Genomic DNA, 21,581 nt, shown 5'->3' on the forward strand with positions numbered 1-21,581 from the left:
ACGAGACGCTATGCTGATGATGATACGTGTGTATTCATTCCCACTATGCCCCTAGAATAGGAAACAGAGTGAATTATGTTATGCTTCCTGGATGAAGTTAAATGAGCATTCACACCAATACCTGATTGAACTTTGGTAAACGACACTAGGCTGGGCGAACTCCAGCTCATCTCATATGTAGTACAGATCTCAGTCTGTCATCCTCTGGCCAATGAATTTTCATCCAATTTATATGCAGAGAGACCTAGGTGCTAACCATCACACCATAGTACCTAATGTGATGAAGTCAATCTGAAGAAGAAAAAGCTTAGCACATAGGGGAGGCATTGTTAAATAGAATTGTTCATGAATCATCCGAAATGAAACGACTGGCCATCAAGCTCTGTTTCGATTGATGCGGCAGCTTCGTGGCCATGTCTTTTTACTTGCTTAATAGCTTGTATTAATTGGTGCTTAGTCGCCTCTTATAGTTTTGTCAATATTGGAGCTCCATTGTCAGTGAATATTCCTCTCAGTAGATCAGCAGCTTCGAAGTAGAGGCAGGCTAACATTGGAGTGTTACTGAAAAGGTTTGATTTAAACACAGACAGACGGTCCCAATTAGATCCATTCCCCTCCCTTGGCACTGACAGACGGTCCCAATTAGATCCATTCCCCTCCCTTGGCACAGACAGACGGTCCCAATTAGATCCCTTCCCCTCCCTTGGCACAGACAGACGGTCCCAATTAGATCCCTTCCCCTCCCTTGGCACAGACAGACGGTCCCAATTAGATCCCTTCCCCTCCCTTGGCACAGACAGACGGTCCCAATTAGATCCCTTCCCCTCCCTTGGCACAGACAGACGGTCCCAATTAGATCCCTTCCCCTCCCTTGGCACAGACAGACGGTCCCAACTAGATCCCTTCCCCTCCCTTGGCACAGACAGACGGTCCCAATTAGATCCATTCCCCTCCCTTGGCACTGACAGACGGTCCCAATTAGATCCATTCCCCTCCCTTGGCACAGACAGACGGTCCCAACTAGATCCCTTCCCCTCCCTTGGCACAGACAGACGGTCCCAATTAGATCCATTCCCCTCCCTTGGCACAGACAGATGGTCCCAACTAGATCCCTTCCCCTCCATTGGCACTAACCTTTCAATGTTTGCAGATTTGTAGGGTGTAAGAAATACTGTGGAATCTTTACCAGTGCTTATACATAACCAGACCTTTTACACATGCTATCATCAAGGGGTTAAAGGGAAAGGGATAGGTTGTGATTTGGGACAGGCAGATACTCTTCTCCATAGACCAATGTAACAACTACACAGGGTGTAGTGGCTTACTATGACCACCAGGGTGCACACCTCTCATGCCCTCTCTTGGTCCTCATGGTGGTATTCAGCAGTGCTGATGTTCTCTCCCCTGTACACAAGCCCAGTCAGTGTGGCGATAGAGCTCTTCACTTTGAAGAAACCATATACATCCATAGGACAAGTTGTTCAGGTGAGGCATGTGTGAGTGACAGCATTACAGTCTCTCTATGCTGCAGGTTCTCTGGAAGGTGTGGACTGATTGTTCTCTCAACATTCTGACCTGTGGACTGAGGAGTCTGTTGCTGTGCTATCTCACCTATGTAACACTCCCTTCCTGTGAGTGAGCGCTCAGACCTGGGAGAGGGAGAGGGAGTGGGAGAGGGAGAGGGAGAGGGAGAGGGAGAGGGAGAGGGAGAGGGAGAGGGAGAGGGAGAGGGAGAGGGAGAGGGAGAGACCTTACAGTGAAATGCTTACTTACGAGACCCTAACCAACAGTGCAGTTAAACCATTTTTTTTAAACAATTATAATAAATAAATACAAAATATGAATAAGAAATACAAGTAACAAGTAATTAAAGAGCAGCAGTAAAATAACAATAGCAAGGCTATATACAGGGGGTACCGGTACAGAGTCAATGTGCGGGGGTACCGGTTAGTCGAGGTAATTGAGGTAATATGTACAAGTAGGTGGAGTTATTAAAGTGACTATGCATAGATGATAACAACAGAGAGTAGCAGCGGTGTAAAAGAGGGGGGGGGGGGGGGGGGGGGGGCTGGTATAGAGGCCTTGGATAGCAGGAAGCTTTGCCCCAGTGCTGTACTGGGCCGTATGCACTACTCTCTGTAGTGCCTTGCGGTCGGAGGCCGGGCAGTTGCCATACAAGTCAGTGATGCAACCAGTCAGGATGCTCTCAATGGTGCAGCTGTAGAACCTTTTGAGGATCTGAGGACCCATGCCAAATAATTTCAGTCTCCTGAAGGGGAATAGGTTCTGGGGAATAGGTACTGTCTTGGTGTGCTTGTTAGTTTGTTGGTAATGTGGACACCAAGGAACTTGAAGCTCTCAACCTGCTCCACTACAGCCCCGTCAATGAGAATGGGGCGTGCTCAGTCCTCTTTTTCCTGTAGTCCACAAATATCTCCTTTGTCTTGATCACATTGATGGAGAGGCTGTTGTCCTGGCACCACACAGCCAGGTCTCTGACCTCCTCCCTATAGGCTGTCTCGTCGTTGTCTGTGATCAGGCCTACCACTATTGTGTCATCGGCAAACTTAATGATGGTGTTAAAGTTGTGCAGTCATGAGTGAACAGGGAGTAGAGGAGTGGACTGAGCACGCCCACCTGAAGGGCCCCTGTGTTGAGGATCAGCGTGTCGGATGTGTTGTTACCTACCCTTACCACCTGGGGGCGGCCCGCCAGGAAGTCCAGGATCCAGTTGCAGAGGGAGGTGTTGAGTCCCAGGGTCCTTAGCTTATTGATGAGCTTTGAGGGCACTATGGTGTTGAACGCTGAGATGTAGTCAATGAATCACATTCTCATATAGGTGTTCCTTTTGTCCAGGTGGGAAAGGGCAGTGTGGAGTGCAATAGAGATTGCATCATCTGTGGATCTGTTAGGGCGGTATGCAAATTGGAGTGGGTCTAGGGTTTCTGGGATAATGGTGTTGATGTGAGCCATGACCAGCTTTTCAAAGCACTTCATGGCTACAGACGTGAGTGCTACGGGTCGGTAGTCATTTAGGCAGGTTACCTTCGCTTCCTTGGGCACAGGGACAATGGTGGTCTGCTTAAAACATGTTGGTATTACAGACGGACAGGGAGATGTTGAAAATGTCAGGTTGAAAATGTTAGTAATTGAATATTGATGTCTATGTCTATATTATTGCCAAACATATTCTACAATACCCATGAGACATAGGCTATAATGTATTTTTAAGAGGAATCATTGGTCTCAGTAAAGTGGTTCAGTTTTATGCACAGGAATTAAAAGAAACATTGAGAATATTCTGAACTCAACTTCGGCCAAAAACCTGAATAATTCAAGAGCATTTATGACTGTGAGGGAGTAAAGAGAACTGCCAGGTAAATGGGAAAATATAATTTGTTTCACTTTCCCCTCAGCTCTGTCTGTGGTGAAGCCATGCTCTCCAAATATAACTCTGCTCCCTGAGGCGCGTGCTGTGCCGTGCAATGTGTAAAAAAATCACATTTCGCCTCGTTTCTCTCTCATGTCTAAACTCACCTTGGTGTGGAAATAGTTTTACCGTCCTCCTCACCTGTGTCAAGAGCAGGCCTAATGCATTACACTGTTTCATTTACGCTTCATTTAACTATTTATGTTTTTAAAATGTTTTAAATTTAACCTTTTTTTAAACTAGGCAAGTCAGTTAAGAACAAATTCTTATTTACAATGACGGCCTACCGGGGAACAGTGGGTTAACTGCCTTGTTCAGGGGCAGAACGACATATTTTTACCTTGTCAGCTCGGGGATTCGATCCAGCAACCTTCCGGTTACTGGCCCAGCGCTACATGGTGTGTCTGTATCATATCAATTAAAAAAGGGGTGTAGTTATCAACATTACATTCCATATTTGTTTTGGACGGTTTGGACCTACAATTTACTCATATTGAGTCACAGAATTGTTCAAAAATTAGTACATGTTTAGATTGATATAGGGAACACTAAGAACAACTAATTAGGAAAATAAGCTAGCTAAATTTACTGATATGAGTGACAAGTTACTGACAAGTGCGCGCGCTGTTGAAACGTTCCAAATGTGAACAGGAGGAGTTAACCTGCATTAAATGTAACACTGATGACGTTGAAGATGTCTAGAGATTCGCACAGTTGGACGTCCAATAAAAATGTGGTGTGGTGTCTGAAGGTGTTAAAGGCAGGTTGACAGGCTACATGCAGGCTGTACTGTGAGCGAACATATCCTACCACGTTGTGTCTCATCTCACCAGTCAGGAGCGCAGTGTGTGCGCCTCGCCTCCGTTCTCGGGGAAAACTCTGTCGAATGTCAGAGAACAGCTGGGAGCTTCATTTCAGAAGTCTGGCGGTTTCAAAAGTCTCGTCTCCCTGCTCACAGAGTGACTGTTCTGTTCAGCCAAACGGAACGGTGCGCTTCAACAACTTAACAACTTTTAAAGTGGGGAATACAGCACTGCAACAGCGTGGAAGGAATTTCTCTTAGATGTCCACTCAATTGGAAAGAGGCCTACAGCTAGAGACGACCACGCTTAATGCTCTGAAACTCGAATTTGATGAGGAGATTGATGTGGAAAGTCTCGACGGATGCCTGCCCGAGGAGCGGCACGGCGGCGCGGAGAAAGGATCGAAGGTGGTCACGGAACAGCATTCGCTGCAGACGCCGCGCAAGTCGACCCGCAGTCCCAAATGCGCCCGCTGTCGGAACCACGGCGTCGTGTCTTGTCTCAAAGGCCACAAGCGCTTCTGTCGCTGGCGTGACTGCCAGTGCGCGAACTGTGTGCTCGTGGTGGAGCGGCAGCGGGTGATGGCTGCGCAAGTCGCCCTGCGGAGACAGCAGGCGACAGAGGTGAGTGTCAGGGACATCCGACTTTTACTGGCAGGATATCATTTAAGAAAGATAATTATCATATCATGTAGGCCTAAATGCTGTATGTAAATGTTTTGTAACTTGTGTCAGTCAATGATTATGTAATTACAGGTTAATACAGGTCAGATATGATGACTAACTCATGTGCGTCATGCACCTATTCCTTTTTGTCTACATTTGCTCTGATAGAGAATTGTGGAAATTGAAACAAGAGAACAATTAATTGTCCTAATCTATGTAAAAAAAAGTTGCCTATGATTTATATATTCTCTTAGATAGTGTGTGACTAAGCAGATTCATATGCATTGCTCTTTAACTTTTGTGATGATGAAAACAAGAACAATATTGTTCCATATTCCCTGAAAAAAACATAGGCTGTTTTTGCTTTACATTTCTGGATAGGTTATGTTTTCCTGTTATATTTGTTTTATTTATACTGAACATAAATACAAATGCAACATGCAACAATTTCAATGATTTTACTGAGTTACAGTACATTTCATATAAAGAAATCAGTCAATTGAAATAAATAAATTAGGCCCTAATCTATGGATTTCACATGACCGTGCAGGGGCGCAGCCATGGGTGGGCCTGGGAGGGCATAGGCCCACAGACTGGGGAGCCAGAGCCACACACTGGGGAGCCAAGCCCAGCCAATCAGAATTAGTTTTCCCCCACAAAGGGGCTTTATTACAGACAAAAATACTTCTCAGTTTCATCAGCTGTCCGGGTGGCTGGTCTCAGACGATCCCGCAGGCGAAGAAGCCGGAAGTGGAGGTCCTTGGCTGGCATGGTTACACGTGGTCTGTGGATGTGAGGCCGGTTGGACGTACTGCCAAATTCTCCAAAACAACGTTGGAGGTGGCTATTGTAGAAAAATTAACATTAAATTCTCTGGCAACAGCTCTGGTGAACATTCCTGCAGTCAGCATTCCAATTGCACGCTCCCTAAAAACTTGAGACATCTGTGGCATTGTGTTGTGGCAAAACTGATTTTTTTTTTGTGGCCTTTTAGTGTCCCTAGCAGAAGGTGTACCTGTGTAATGATCATGCTTTTTAATCAGCTTCTTGATATGCCACACCTGTCAGGTGGATGGATTATCTTGGCAAAAGAGAAACACTTACTAACAGGGATGTAAACGAATTTGTCCACAACATTTTTGAGGAATAAGCATTTTGTGTGTATGGAACATTTCTGGGATCTTTTATTTCAGCTCATGAAACATGGACTTTACATGTTGCGTTTATATTTTTGTTCAGTATAGATTTAGTTATTCCACTCATGAAACTAATTTGTTTACACTCACAAGCATTTTATCATAGAAATTGTAGGCCTTACATCAGGAAACTCATTTGTAATTATTCTGTAACAAACTAGCAACTTCATGCAGTAGCCTACAATACATTACAGAGGTTAAGACTGTACTTACATACCTGGTTTATTGTAATATATTATTCCATCATAATTTCCCCATGCTCTACATTTTATTTCGTTGTTTCAACTAATTATTATTAAGTAACAGACTTTTGTAGTTTACTAAAGTTTTTGGTCAAAGTGTTACCCAATCTGTTTTTGCTGGCCCAAACTTAGCTCCAACTTTTAAAGAATTGGGCAAAACTTCAGTCAACTTAAAACAATCTGTTTGCTCAACTCATATGTTCTTTCAACTAGAAATAAATATTTGAGCATCTTAACTAAAAAGACTGTGGAACTGGTTATACACATGAAAATAGTGCTTCTAACATACAATGTTTTCAATTGACATATGTTACACACTTTGACATGCATGAATAGATTGTGCATGTTCATTTATGCAGTAACTGTAATTTAAAATGTCCTCACCTGGGATCTGAACTCACAACCATTTGGTTCACGCCATTCTTCCTCCTACTCCACCATGTCTGTGTCAATTATCACTTAATCTGACTATTCCCTCATCATTGACTTATTGACTTATTTCAGCAATTTGAGGGCTTTCTGTCTAGTTGTCTAATGTTGGTGAGGTATATTAACCTGTTTTAATGATACTCCTGAATCACTATGATCAATCAAATATATGTACTTTGAAGTGAATGTACTTTGAAGTGTAGCAATACAGGTGAAATCAGTAATTGACACAGACATGGTGGTTTAGCAGGGAAATTGGTATGCCATGAACCAAGCAGATTGTGAGTTCAAATCCCAGGTGATGAACTGTATAAATGAACATGCACAATGTAATCATGTATGTGAACGTGTGTCAAATATGTCAGTTGAAAACATTGTATGTCAAAAGCACCGTGTGAGTAACTAGTTCCACAGCCTTTTTTAGTGAAGATGCCCAAATAAGAATTATATGAACATATGAGACAAGTTGAGCAAACACAACATTTTAAGTTGACTGTTTTTTTGCCTAAGTTTTCTCAAGGTGGGGCAAGGTGGGCCAAATGCACATTGTGCATTTGGGCCAACTAAAAAATAAAAGGTCAGGTCACACTTTGATCGAAAGTTGAGTAAACTAAAAAAGTCTGTGGAACAAGCTACTTGATAATAATAATTAGTTGAAACAACTCTTTTTTTTTTTACAGCGTGGGGTTAATGCACATGTAAATATATTTCAATGTATGTTATCTCTCCCCATTCCTCTGCAGGGTAAAAAAGGGGTCAGAGGAACAGCCGCACCATTAGCTCGCACAGCGTATCAACGCTACACCAGAGCACCTAGCATCCTAGCTAAGAGTATCTTAGAGGGTATGTATGTCCTATAATTCCAGCTAAGAGTATCTTAGAAGGTATGAGTGATACACCAGTGCACCTATATACTTCAAGAGTATCTCAGAGAGTATCAGTGACACACCTGGGGTAATACAAATTATGCAAATGAGAGGATATGGAATTACACATTGTGTTTACCAGCGAGCGGTTGGGAGGGACAACGTTGTTTTGAGGTTGTGTTTCTTCTACTTTCCCCTGAGTAAGCACATGAACGTGTAAACACACTAGGCCATGCCATCATAGCTGTGTTTAGAGCATCTACTTTGCCTTTATGAATTTTGACTTAATTTACCTAAATAAACTTTGAAGTGATTATGTTAAAACAGAACGTGTTCTCAGGTACACTCTGAGAACAAAAAGTGCTATCTATAACCAGAAAGGTTTCTACGGCTGTCCCCATAAGAGAACCCTTGGAAGAAGCCCTTTTGGTTCTAGGTTGGGTTTCTGTATAGCACTTTGTGACATCTGCTGATGTAAAAAGAGCTTTATAAATACATTTGATTGATTGATTGAGGTAGAACCCTTTTGGGTTCCATGTAGAACCCTCTGTGGAAAGGGTTCTACATGGAACCCAAGAGTTCTACCTGGAACCAAAAAGGGTTCTACATGAACCAAAAAAGGTTATCCTATGGGGACAGCCGCAGAACCCTTTTGGAACTCTTTTTTCTAAGAGTGTATCATTAATCATTAGGCAGGTAAATGACATCAGTCTTGTTTACTTCCCTATAGGCTACAAACCCCCATTGAATGAGGACGGACCCTGGTCCAAGCGAGGTCACTTCTCCTCTGTCAGTGCCCGGATGAGGAAAAGGAGGGCTTTTGCTGATAAGGAGCTGGAGAGTGTGATGCTGGAGAGGGAGCTGAGACAGAGAGAGCTGGAGGACCTATCAGGTCTCACCCTGCTTCACCACCCTGCCCTGGCAGGGCTGCCCTCTTCCCTCCACCACTGCTGCCCACAGAAGGACCCCGGGGTGGCCACCTACGTGCCTGTGCACAAATACAAACCGGGCCCTGTGCTGTATGAGTGTGACTTCCACTGCTACCAGGAAGAGGTCAAGGCCCGATCCACAGCAGAGATCGGTTATGGCTATGGTCAGTTCATGTCACAGTGTAACTCTAACTCTGTAATTCTGGAACCCATGGAGCGAGCCAGGGAGAGAGCACTAGAGAGCTGGAAGTGTTCCAGGAAGAGGGAGACCTGTCAAGAGCCGTCACTCCTGCCCTCACTACAACTCCAACAGAGCGGGAGTAGTAATTCTGAAGGCTCAGCTGATCTGGACAGGGATAAGACCACGCCAAAAAGGGTAAAAGACGATCCAACGGCTCCAAAGTTCGGCATGCCAAAAACAGCCCTCACACACTCTGACTCTCCCTCTGAGCCTAAGCATGTGTTTCAGAGAGAGGAACAACCATATAGGCACAGCATAGAACCGCACCTCCTCCCACCCAAGGACTGGTCAGCAGGGGGGACTAGGCATCATGACAGGCCTCAGATCAACTCAGTGAAACCCACAGTGGTGAGGCAGCCATTACCCTTCTCAGTGGAGTCACTGCTGAGGGCTTGAAGAACTCTTGGTAATAATTGTTAGCTAGCAAGAAAAAAGGGGTGTCTATGCTATATCTAAAACAGTGGAATGTAGGTGTTAAAAATATTTTGGTAGCACTTTACTCTAAGTGTGCCAATATTTCTTTTCAGAAGTGCATTTTCTATATCAACACTGGTTGTAAAATTTGTAACTAGGGGAATATTTATACCCAAATCTATTTTGAAATGTTATACAGTTATACATTAGTTAGTTTTATAAATTGCTCAGCATTTTTCAAAGGATTGTAAGATATTGTATTTTGAAAGCAATAAACTAGACATGTATATACAATGTAACGTGTTGTATAATCTCCAGTTTGTATTCCCATATCATTGTGCTTTTTCTTTTTCTAACCGCAAACTTCCTTTAACTTAAAAAAAACTGTTTCATGTGTCATATTAATGTATTAGTATACTGTTGTATGTGCTATACTCCCTTGGCTAAGGTAACTGTAAAATAACTAACACTATCACATTTAAATAATTCAGAAGATACTTTTAGAATGCTTTCACACGTAAAAATAATTTAAAAAGGTGAAAGTAGAGAGGTCAGCTCCTGAACTGCTGCACGGTGCGCGTTGTATATCCTCGAACACGGTATCCACACTGCCGGCTCCTGTCCTCCCTCACAGGGTTAACGCTGTCAAAATAAACTCTTTGGTGTTCAAAAATCCCTTTCATTCTAAAGAAAACAAAGAAAGAAAGGAGTACATGGGTAGGCTGGTGGCCTGCAGCTCTCTGAGAGAGAGAGAACAGAGTACATAGGAGTACATGGGTAGGCTGGTGGCCTGCAGCTCTCTGAGAGATAGATAACAGAGTACATAGGAGTACATGGGTAGGCTGGTGGCCTGCTGCTCTCAGAGAGAGAGAGAACAGAGTACATAGGAGTACATGGGTAGGCTGGTGGCCTGCAGCTCTCTGAGAAAGAGAGAGAACAGAGTACATAGGAGTACATGGGTAGGCTGGTGGCCTGCAGCTCTCTGAGAAAGAGAGAGAACAGAGTACATAGGAGTACATGGGTAGGCTGGTGGCCTGCAGCTCTCTGAGAGAGAGAGAAAGACAGAGAGAGAGAGAGGGAGAGAACATTAGAAACCAAAGAGAAACACCTCCAAGCCTGTTGAACACTTTCATAGTGCTCTCTAATAAATGCCATCAAATATATAAATACCAAAGAATTGCATCACACACACACACACACACACACACACACACACACACACACACACACACACACACACACACCCACACAATAATGGCACCCCGAACACACGTACACACACACACACACAGTCTTGTATAACTAACCTTGTGGGGACACACAATTCAGTTCCATTCAAAATCCTATTCTTAACCCCTTAGAAATAGCATTTGACCTTGTGGGGACTAACAAAATATCCCCAGTTGGTCAAATTGTTGTTTTGTTTACTATTCTTGTGGGGACTTCTGGTTACCTAGGCAACATTGTTCTTTATTGTAGGCCAAGCTTGACGCCACTGGAGTTCGTTTGAACCCGCAGTTGATCTGTATCCTCCACTGTGTTGTCTTCTCTCTCTCATTCCTATCCTCCGTGGTAATCTGGGCGAGAAGAAAGACAGATCGTTTTGACAACTGTGGACTGTGTGGCGTCAGCACAGGTGATAGCACACTGCTCCTGTCTTTGTCCGGAATGCAGAAAGATAGGCCTTTCTCTCTCTTTTCCCTCTCAGGCCTTTCATAAACAGTAGGCTCTGAACAGAAGAGAGGAGGTGTGCCTGCCAGTACTACCGACAGACAGAACAGTGTCTGTGTCTTAATAGAAGTCTATCAACGTGGATTTAGTCATATTAAGACCATATGAAGGGCAGAAATGACCATTCTCTCTGGGGTAGACAAGCACTCCTCACTGAGATAATGACTCGTGTGAAGAAGAATACGTTGGATATAAATACATTTTTCCTCTCACAAAGCGGAGGGAACGACTCATTCTTCCATTGGCACATTCCATTTTGAGGCTTCTTTAGAACGGCCTTCTGTGGTCTTAATAGATTGTGACATCGCTCAGAATGCTAGTCGTGTCCCATTTGTCATTAGGATTGTGTGGGACAGAAAGATTAGTGTATTGTTCCCTAGGTGTCTGTCTGCTCTTTGGAAAGGTCTGAATTGGCTTCCTATCACCAGTTTATTAAAATGTTTCTTTGTTGGGAAAACCGTAAGGCGGGTGGGTGAGTGTGTGTATCTGTCTGTGCATGTGTGTGTGTGCCCATGCGGACAGTATTGGACGGGGTAGAATACCTGACAGAGCAGTTAGCTGCTGGTTTTAACACGGCGTCAGATTTATATCAGCTCTACAAAACAACTTTCTCTCCGCCCGCTTATACCTCATTTCCATTTCAGCAATATTCATTTCACAGATGGTTTTAAAACGCTTGCTTTGGCCCTTCAGCTCTGCTTCCTTTAGTAAACACACCGCTGCTTGGCTTATTGCAAAACCTGACCGACCTGTTATTTCAAACACAGACCAAGCCTCTCTCTAACCCCAGCCTCCACAGGTTTATTTACCCTGCTGGCCTAGCGCTGTGCCGAGCGTGAAGCCACTGGCCCACCATGTTAGTGTAGCCTAATGTAGATATCAGCGTCTGAGCTCCCCTGACAGGGCATCAGCACCTTTAGTATAAGGGCCCACAGGGAGGCTCTTTGATCCGGCTGCCAGGATACAGCTCCTCTGACTGTGGGATTCTCTGGGTTCCTCAGCCCTCGCCCTGCCCTGTTCCCCAGCCCTCGCCCTGCCCTGTTCCCCAGCCCTGGCCCCGCCCTGTTCCCCAGCCCTCACCCTGCCCTGTTCCCCAGCCCTCACCCTGCCCTGTTCCCCAGCCCTCACCCTGCCCTGTTCCCCAGCCCTGGCCCTGCCCTGTTCCCCGGCCCTCGCCCTGCCCTGTTCCCCAGCCCTGGCCCTGCCCTGTTCCCCGGCTCTCGCCCTGCCCTGTTCCCCAGCCCTCACCCTGTCCTGTTCCCCGGCCCTCGCCCTGCCCTCTTCCCCAGCCCTCGCCCTGCCCTGTTCTCCGGCCCTCGCCCTGCCCTGTTCCCCAGCCCTGCCCTGTTCTGCACCCTGCCCTGTTCTTTAGACTTTGGCCAGTTCACACCACAGAAGGTGAAAGGGAATCAGAAACGTTTAGTTGTATGGTGTCACCTGCCTCAGACTATAACACAGCTAGCACATCAGATTGTACTTCAATAGAATACAATACAATACACACACAACTTATTGTCAACATAGTCACATACAACACAGTATAGTATTTCCAATATGGAATAACACAGCAACAGAAACGTAGTCGGTCAGTAACCAAACAGTGTAACAGATACTGAAACTACAGTAAAATAGTCACCGTATTTCTCAGGAATATGATTTGTCCCTACAAACTTAGCAGGAGCAGGACCTTCACAAATAACAAGCCGCTGGGCTCGACTTTCAGCCTCTCCTAATATACAACATTTGGGTTTGGGCTAACCACCCCACATAACACTTACAGAAGCTCAAACAGGAGACTCAGTAATAGACAGGCTGTGTAACTGAGACAGCCACTGCGGAATAGACATTTCATAACTTTAGAAACAGGCCATATAGAGTTCTCTCCCTCCCTCCCCCCACTTCCATCTCCCCGGTCGGGGATTTTTTATCCACTTGGGTTGTGTGTGGAACTCCCCTCTCCTGCCACTGTCTTCTCAGGTCAATGAACAGCCAAAAGCCTCTGGTGCCCACAGTTGTAGCTGTACAGCAATACTGTTACTGTCACAAGGGCTGGCTTGGCCGCTGGAGCCCTACCTCTGCAATATTAGAAACCAAACAACCACAACCTCTCCTCTGTCAGCCTGCCTCTCTCAGCCCCTTTCTGCCTCATAGGCCAATAGGGCCAAGGGCTGTGAGCTGCTGCTGGGGCATGAGCAGTAATGAAGATAACAATGATGATTATGGTGATGATGATGATGATGCATTCTCAATTGGACAATGACCGTCTCCTTCATCTCATGTAACAATAAGGTCAAGCACCACTACATCACCAATGACAGCCACATGTGACTCAAGGGCGTTCTGTTTGCGTTTAATTATAAATTACTTACTGCAACGAATAGGTGAGAGGATATTCCTGCCTCATCCCCTCCATGCTGAGCTGTGGATCCAACTTTAACCTTCATAGCCCACCCCAGCCTCAACATTCACCCCTTCACCCTTCGTATCATATCAGGGCCAAGGCATGCCAGCCCAGCCAGGAGAGTTCAGGAACTTTATGGGCCGAGGGTGGCAGCAATAACAGCACTGAAAATAGCCCTGGTCCTCCACCCTGTGAACCATTAGCATGATATTTACCCAGCCTGGTTCTGATTTTACCCCACAGTAACCCACACCAACAACATGTCTTACTTATTCCCAGTCCTGGCAACCCACCACAATGTTATCTGGATGTTTGTCTGTAAAGCCCCTATCCTAACTTATTGGCACCCTCTTAAAAATGATTGATTTCCACAGGGGACAAGCTCGTAAAAGGGGAAAAGTGGGGGAGTTATAAAACTGTTTTGATGTTGAGTTACGAGACCTCTGGGGAATAACAGCTGGCAGAGGCAGAGAGCTGGGGGGTGGGGTGCTGGGGAAGGGCTGTCAGGGTGAAGCAAGGCAAGATGTAGTATTGTATGAGAAAATGTACTGTATAAGACTGATTGGAGTTTGAATCCAGGTATCTTTCATGCCACAAGACTGTGTTAGCCCGCTGAGCTAAACCCTAAGCTTTACTGTGGTCAATGCAGCTGCCCCTCACCTGCCAATAACAGCAGGCTATTTAAAAGCTATTTACCACATGGGATTAGCTTTACAGACATAGCTAGCCTAACCATAGCTAACATAACTAACCTCCACTCACAGAGAACACCAGCAGAGAGAGAGAGAGGAAAACCAGGGAGGGGTTACAGTCTGAAATATAAGTTACTCTAATAGCTGTGACAATATAGTGCCAATAAAAGGCTGTTATTATGCGTCTCGGGTTTCTGTGCAGCATGTGTTAGAATCATTCACAGAGATCAAACAGGCCTCCCTATTCCAGCCGTCTATTCTGACTGCCGTTAGAAACACCAGACGATAAGGTGAATGAAGCTTTAACTGATGCTCATAGTGTGTCACACAGAGCTAGGCTGATTTCTCTTTGAAAATAAATTGTTCCTCTAATTTGATGGTAAGTCTATGTTTTGACAGATAACCTTCATGGGCCTATGAGTAGCTAGATCCATATTAATTCAAGCCTATAGATCTAGAGAAACCCACTCATTCTCTATGCTCCAACTGACTGACCACATTCAACATCAATTATTCAATATATTTTTAAGTTCCACATTTTATTTGTCACATAACACGAACAGTGAAACGCTTAGCTTGCAAGCCCTTCCTAACAGTGCAGTCAGTATTCAATATCAAAATAGTATAACTAATAAAATAAAATGTATAAAACAAGAAATAAGAGAGGATGCTATATACAGGTCAGTGCCAGTACCACATTTACATTGTGCAGGGATACTGGAGTACTAGAGGTAGACATGTACATATAGGCAGGGATTAATATATCACTCAATACCACAGGAGGTTGGTGGCACCTTAATTGGGGAGAACGGGCTCATGGTAATGACTGGAGCGGAATCAGTGGAATGGTATCAAATACATCAAACACATAGTTTCCATGGTTTCCAGGTGTTTGCTGCCATTCCATTCGCTACGTTCCGGTCCTTATTATGAGCCGTTGTCCCCTCAGCAGCCTCCACCGTTCTACACCTAGTATATGGTTACTTGTAATGATATTGCACAAACAGATTTCTAACAGGGTTCACTGCAGGCCTGAGCAAAGCAGCGTAATACAACATTTAATAAACACGGATACATTCATGATGGGTAAATATAGCCATGAATCTGAAAGTCTTCCACTGACACTTCATTTACTTAAATGGAAAAAATAATGGATTTAACGCTCTGAAGGTAAATGTGATATTATCTGTCAGTATGCAACAGTATTGACTGCCTCCCGTCCATGTGATGGTAACTGTGGAAAAAGGCAGTAGCCTATTTGATTCAGATGAGCAGTATTAGAAATGACTTCAGGGTTTCCACTCGTACTTTCACACTGCACTGGGTGTGTGGACAAGCATGAACGCCCACACAAATACGCGCACGCACATGCGCACACATGCGCACAAGCAATCTCAGACACACACTCTCAAGTAAGACAAAAAGAAAACACACACTCGTAGATTCACACAGATACACACACTACAGATAAAAGCACACAGATACACACATTACAGATAAAAGCACACAGATACACACACTACAGATAAAAGCACACAGATACACACACTACAGATAAAAGCACACAGATACACACACTACAGATAAAAGCACACAGATACACACACTATAGATAAAAGCACACAGATACACACACTACAGATAAAAGCACACAGATACACACACTACAGATAAAAGCACACAGATACACACACTACAGATAAAAGCACACAGATACACACACTACAGATAAAAGCACACAGATACACACACTACAGATAAAAGCACACAGATACACACACTATAGATAAAAGCACACAGATACACACACTACAGATAAAAGCACACAGATACACACACTACAGATAAAAGCACACAGATACACACACTACAGATAAAAGCACACAGATACACACACTACAGATAAAAGCACACAGATACACACACTACAGATAAAAGCACACAGCTACACACACTTCTTAAGACTCATACACACACACTTACTCCATAAAACACACCCTCTGCTCAGACACACACAGATACAAAACAACACACACAGATACACACAGACACACACAGATACACACAGACACACACAGAAACACACAGACACACACAGATAGACAGACACACACAGATACATAGACACACACAGACACACACAGATGTTTTAAAATATCTTTTGATTTCATCTTTATTTAACCAGGTAGGCCAGTTGAGAACAAGTTCTCATTTACAACTGCGACCTGGCCAAGATAAAGCAAAGCAGTGCGACAAAAAACAACAACACAGAGTTACACATGGGATGAACAAAAGTACAGTCAATAGCAATAGAAAAATCTATGTACAGTGTGTGCAAATGGAGTAAGGAGGTAAGGCAAAAAATAGGCAATAGAAGCGAAGTAATTACAATTTAGCAAATGAACACTGGAGTGATAGATGTGCAGGTGATGATGTGCAAGTAGAAATACTGATATGCAAAAGAGCCAAAAAAGCAAATAAAAACAATATGGGGATTAGGTAGGTAGTAGATTGGGGGGCCATTTACAGATGGGCCAATTACAGATGGGCCATTTACAGATGGGCTGTGTACAGCTGCAGCGATCGGTGAGCTGCTCAGATAGCTGAAGATTAAAGTTAGTGAGGGAGATATAAGTCTCCAACTTCAGCGATTTTTGCAATTCGTTCCAGTCATTGGCAGCAGAGAACTGGAAGGAAAGGAGGCCAAAGCAGGTGTTGGCTTTGGGGATGACCAGTGAGATGTACAGTTGAAGTTGGAAGTTTACATACACCTTAGCCAAATACATTTAAACTCAGTTTTTCACAATTCCTGACATTTAATCGTAGTAAAAATTCTTAGGTCAGTTAAGATCACCACTTTATTTTAAGAATGTGAAATGTCAGAATAATAGTAGAGAGAATGATTTATTTAAGCTTTTATTTCCTTCATCACATTCCCAGTGGATCAGAAGTTTACATACACTCAATTAGTATTTGGTAGCATTGCCTTTAAATTGTTTAACTTGGGTCAAATGTTTCAGGTAGCCTTCCACAAGATTCCCACAATAAGTTGGGTGAATTTTGGCCCATTCCTCCTGACAGAGCTGGTGTTTTTTCAGATCTGCTCACAAATTTTTTATGGGATTGAGGTTAGGGATTTGTGATGGCCACTCCAATACCTTGACTTTGTTGTCCTTAAGCCATTTTGCCACAACTTTGGAAGTATGCTTGGGGTTATTGTCCATTTGGAAGACCCATTTACGACCAAGCTTTAACTTCTTGACTGATGTCTTGAGATGTTGCTTCAATATATCCACATACTTTCCTTCCTTGTGATGCCATCTATTTTGTGAAGTGCACCAGTCCCTCCTGCAGCAAAGCACCCCCACAACATGATGCTGCCACCCCCGTGCTTCACGTTTGGGATGGTGTTCTTCGGCTTGCAAGCCTCCCCTTTTTCCTCCAAACATAACGATGGCCATTATGGCCAAACAGTTCTATTTTTGTTTCATCAGAGCAGAGGACATTTCTCCAAAAAGTACAATCTTCGTCCCCATGTGCAGTTGCAAACCGTAGTCTGGCTTTTTTTATGGCGGTTTTGGAGCAGTGGCTTCTTCCTTGCTGAGTTGCCTTTCAGGTTATGTCGATATACGACTCGTTTTACTGTGGATAAAGATACTTTTGTACCTGATTCCTCCAGCATCTTCACAAGGTCCTTTGCTGTTGTTCTGGGATTGATTTTCATTTTTCGTACCAAAGTACGTTCATCTCTAGGAGACAGAACGCATCTCTTTCCTGAGCGGTATGACGGCTGCGTGGTCCCATGGTGTTTACTTGTGTACTATTGTGTGTACAGATGAACGTGGTACCTTCAGGCATTTGGAAAATGCTCCCAAGGATGAACCAGACATGTAGAAGTCTACTATTTTTTTTCTGAGGTCATGGTCTTTTCCCATGATGTCAAGCTAAGAGGCACTGAGTTTGAAGGTAGGCCTTGAAATACATCCACAGATACACCTCCAATTGACTCAAATGATGTCAATTAGCCTATCAGAAGCTTCTAAAGCCATGACATCATTTTCTGGAATTTTCCAAGCTGTTTAACCTTTACCGAACCTCAACCCCGTATCCGGGATCACCCCCCACCCCCCACACACTGATTAGCATAGATAGCATAGCTTCAGAAGTAGATAGTAGCATCTAAATATCATTAAATCACAAGTCCAAGACACCAGATGAAAGATACAGATCTTGTGAATAAAGCCACCATTTCAGATTTTTAAAATGTTTTACAGGGAAGACAAAATATGTAAATCTATTAGCTAAACACGTTAGCAAAATACACCACTATTCTAACTCCATCAGTTTCTTACTCCTTCAGGTGCTATCACCAATTCGGCTCAACTAAGATATTGATATCCACTAACCAAGAAAAAACCTCTTCAGATGACAGTCTGATAACATATTCATGGTATAGGATAGTTTTTGTTAGAAAAAAGTGCATATTTCAGGTAGAAATCACAGTTTACAATTGCACCGACCATCGCAAATCGACTAGAATTACTAGATAGAGCAACGTGTATGATTTAAAGGCACAGTCAACTTAGTGTATGTAAACTTCTGACCCACTGGAATTGTGATACAGTGAATTCTAATTGAAATAATCTGTCTGTAAACAATTGTTGGAAAAATGATTTGTGTCATGCACAAAGTAGATGGCCTAACCGACTTGCCAAAACTATAGTTTGTTAACAAGAAATTAGTGGAGTGGTTGAAAAGCGAGTTTTAATGACTCCAACCTAAGTGTATGTAAACGTCCCACTTCAACTGTATATTTAGCCAACCTGGACCTGGGTAAATGTACCTGCTGGAGCGAGTGCTACGGGTGGGTGTTGTTATGGTGACCAGTGAGCTGAGATAAGGCGGAGCTTTACCTAGAAAAGACTTAAAGATGACCTGGAGCCAGTGGGTCTGGCGATGAATATGTAGCGAGGGCCAGCCGACGAGAGCATACAGGTCGTGGTGGTGGGTGGTATATGGGGCTTTGGTGACAAAACGGATGGCACACTGATAGACTGCATCCAGTTTGCTGAGTAGAGTGTTGGAGGCTATTTTGTAAATGACATCGCCGAAGTCGAGGATCGGTAGAATAGTCAGTTTTACGAGAGTAAAACAGAAGCAGAAGCGTCTTCACCGACGTCCGGCAAATGCCGGTTGAGGGCACAACGGACGGAATTACATCGGCAGACCAGTCGTGATGGATCGGCGGGGCACCGTGTCGACAAAGGGTCCAAGCCAATTGGCAAAAGAGGTATTGTAGCTGGAGTACTTTTGTTTGCTAGCCGGGAGATGCGCCTGGCTCAAGGCTAGCTGGTGCTAGCTTCGGGACAAGGGCGTTAGCCACTATAGCCACTCTGTAGCAGCTAGCTAGCTGCGATGATCCGATGCAAAGGTCCAGAGCTTACGGCAAGAATCCGGTGATGTAGTGGCTTCTAGTCGTGTTAGTGAAGAGTCCGGGAGGCATCAGCTGTGTAGCCGAATGATCATAGGGTCCACTGAGCAGGCCGGGAGCTTACGGCAGGAATCTGGTGATGTAGTGGAGAAAAGCAGTCCGGTATGCTCAGGGTTGATATCGCGCTGTGCAGACTGGCAGGTATTATCCAGGCTAAAAGTGGATGGTATCTGAGCTAAAGGTAAAGGCCGCTGGCAGTGGCTAACAATGACTAAATAGCTAGTAGCTAATTAGATGGTTAGCATCTGATGGCTAGCTGCTGATGGAGGTTCTAGCTATAGGGTCTAAAAATAGCAGATCGCATCACATTGGTTGAGGCGGGTTGCCGGAAGGTATATTTAATTTAAAAATGGAAAAAGAGTTTGAAATATATACAAAAAAAGACACAAAAAAACAAATTTACACAATGACAAACACGTCTGCACTGCTACGCCATCTTGGAATAATTGTTACACACAGACACAGACACACAAAGACACACACAGATACACACACACACACAGACACACACAGACACACACAGATACTAACAGACACTATTGTCAAACAGTCACAGAAGTCACGGCAAGGCTAAACTGAGCCGTTGGTCTCCCAGAGACAATCAGGAGAGTGGATAGTGGAATAGAAACAGGAGCTCTTTATAACCAGCTAGCTTCGTGTCAATATTACTCTTTCCCCCTCAGTGCACACAGCACAGGGCTCCGTTTCCACACACCATCCCCATCAGGCCTGCCTGCCTGCCACACTTACTCACACACAACCTGATCGCATTTGTCACTACCCCCTCAGCCCCCCTCCCTTTACCCCCTCAGCCGCCCTCCCCTTACCCCCTCAGCCCCCTTCCACTACACCCACACTCCACTACACCCACGCTGATGTTTTTTTCCCCAAAATATTTGAGCTGTAACACAAGCCGTTCTGTCTTGTGTTTTCACTTCAAACAAACGTATGAATCACCTTAATCGCCCTCAATTAACCCCCCTGCACCAGACGCTCTCTCTGCATGTCAGACCGAGAGGAACCAACCGCTCGACCAAGCAGGTGATGAATCACCCACAAGGCACCTCTCCAGCATCAGCTTAGGCAGGATAATTCACACAATATCACTGTACCGGATGACAAAACATTAGACACAGGGAAAAGGCTATTTGAAACCCGGAGAGGAGAGGAGAGGAGAGGAGAGGAGAGGAGAGGAGAGGAGAGGAGAGGAGAGGAGAGGAGAGGAGAGGGATGCCCCTTAGACACAATTACGACAACATAACCAACAAAAACGGGTCAGAACTCCTGCAGCTGTCGCACGCTGGGTATGTACAGAGTCAACGGTAGGCTTCGAGGGGACTCCTATGGTAGGTACACCTATAGCTCATCTCTTGGCAGTAGTACTGTAGACTACTTTATCACTGACCTCAAACCAGAGTCTCTCAGAGCGTTCACAGTCAGCCCACAGCAAATTAGCAAATCAGATCGCAGCAAAATCACAGTCTACTTGTACAGACCAATACTCAATAATGAGATATCAAAGCCAAAGGAACTGAATAATATTAACAAACGCTATAGATGGAAGGAGAGTAGTGTGGAAACCTATCAAAAAACAATTAGGCAACAACAAATTCAATACCTTTTAGACAACTTCATAGACAAAACGTGTCACTGTGATAGGGAAGATGTAAACTTGGCAGTGGAAAACCTAAAACGTATATTTGACCTCAGCTTCTCTTTCAAATCTATAAAAAATGTCAAACAGAAAACCTAAGAAAACATAGAGACACAGAAAACCTTAGCCTATGCCTTCACTATGGTGAATCACTAAAACAATCCAGAAATACACTACTGAAAAAGAAGGAACAGCACGTCAGAAATCAGCTCAATGTAATTGAAGAATCCATAGTTTCTAACCACTTCTGTGAAAATTGGAAAACACTAAACAAACAACAACTCGAAGAGTTATCTATCCAAAATAGAGATGTATTTATAAACCACTTCTCCAATATTTTTGGCCCTATAACAAAGAACAAACAGCAAAAATGTATACATGATCAAAAACTAATCTT

At 44.1% G+C, this 21,581-nt stretch overlaps 1 protein-coding gene across 1 annotated transcript; it reads left to right on the plus strand.

The window, feature by feature from the left end:
- The first annotated feature begins 4,142 nt into the window (after positions 1–4,142).
- On the plus strand, positions 4,143–9,514 carry LOC139541537 (uncharacterized). Its single transcript, XM_071346288.1, has 3 exons — positions 4,143–4,856; positions 7,509–7,608; positions 8,362–9,514. Exons 1-3 carry the CDS (start codon positions 4,494–4,496, stop codon positions 9,195–9,197), a joined length of 1,299 nt encoding a protein of 432 aa, XP_071202389.1. The 5' UTR covers positions 4,143–4,493; the 3' UTR covers positions 9,198–9,514.
- The last annotated feature ends 12,067 nt before the right edge of the window (positions 9,515–21,581 follow it).

Source organism: Salvelinus alpinus, chromosome 16 (assembly GCF_045679555.1).
Source record: "Salvelinus alpinus chromosome 16, SLU_Salpinus.1, whole genome shotgun sequence".
Lineage (NCBI taxonomy): Eukaryota > Metazoa > Chordata > Actinopteri > Salmoniformes > Salmonidae > Salvelinus > Salvelinus alpinus.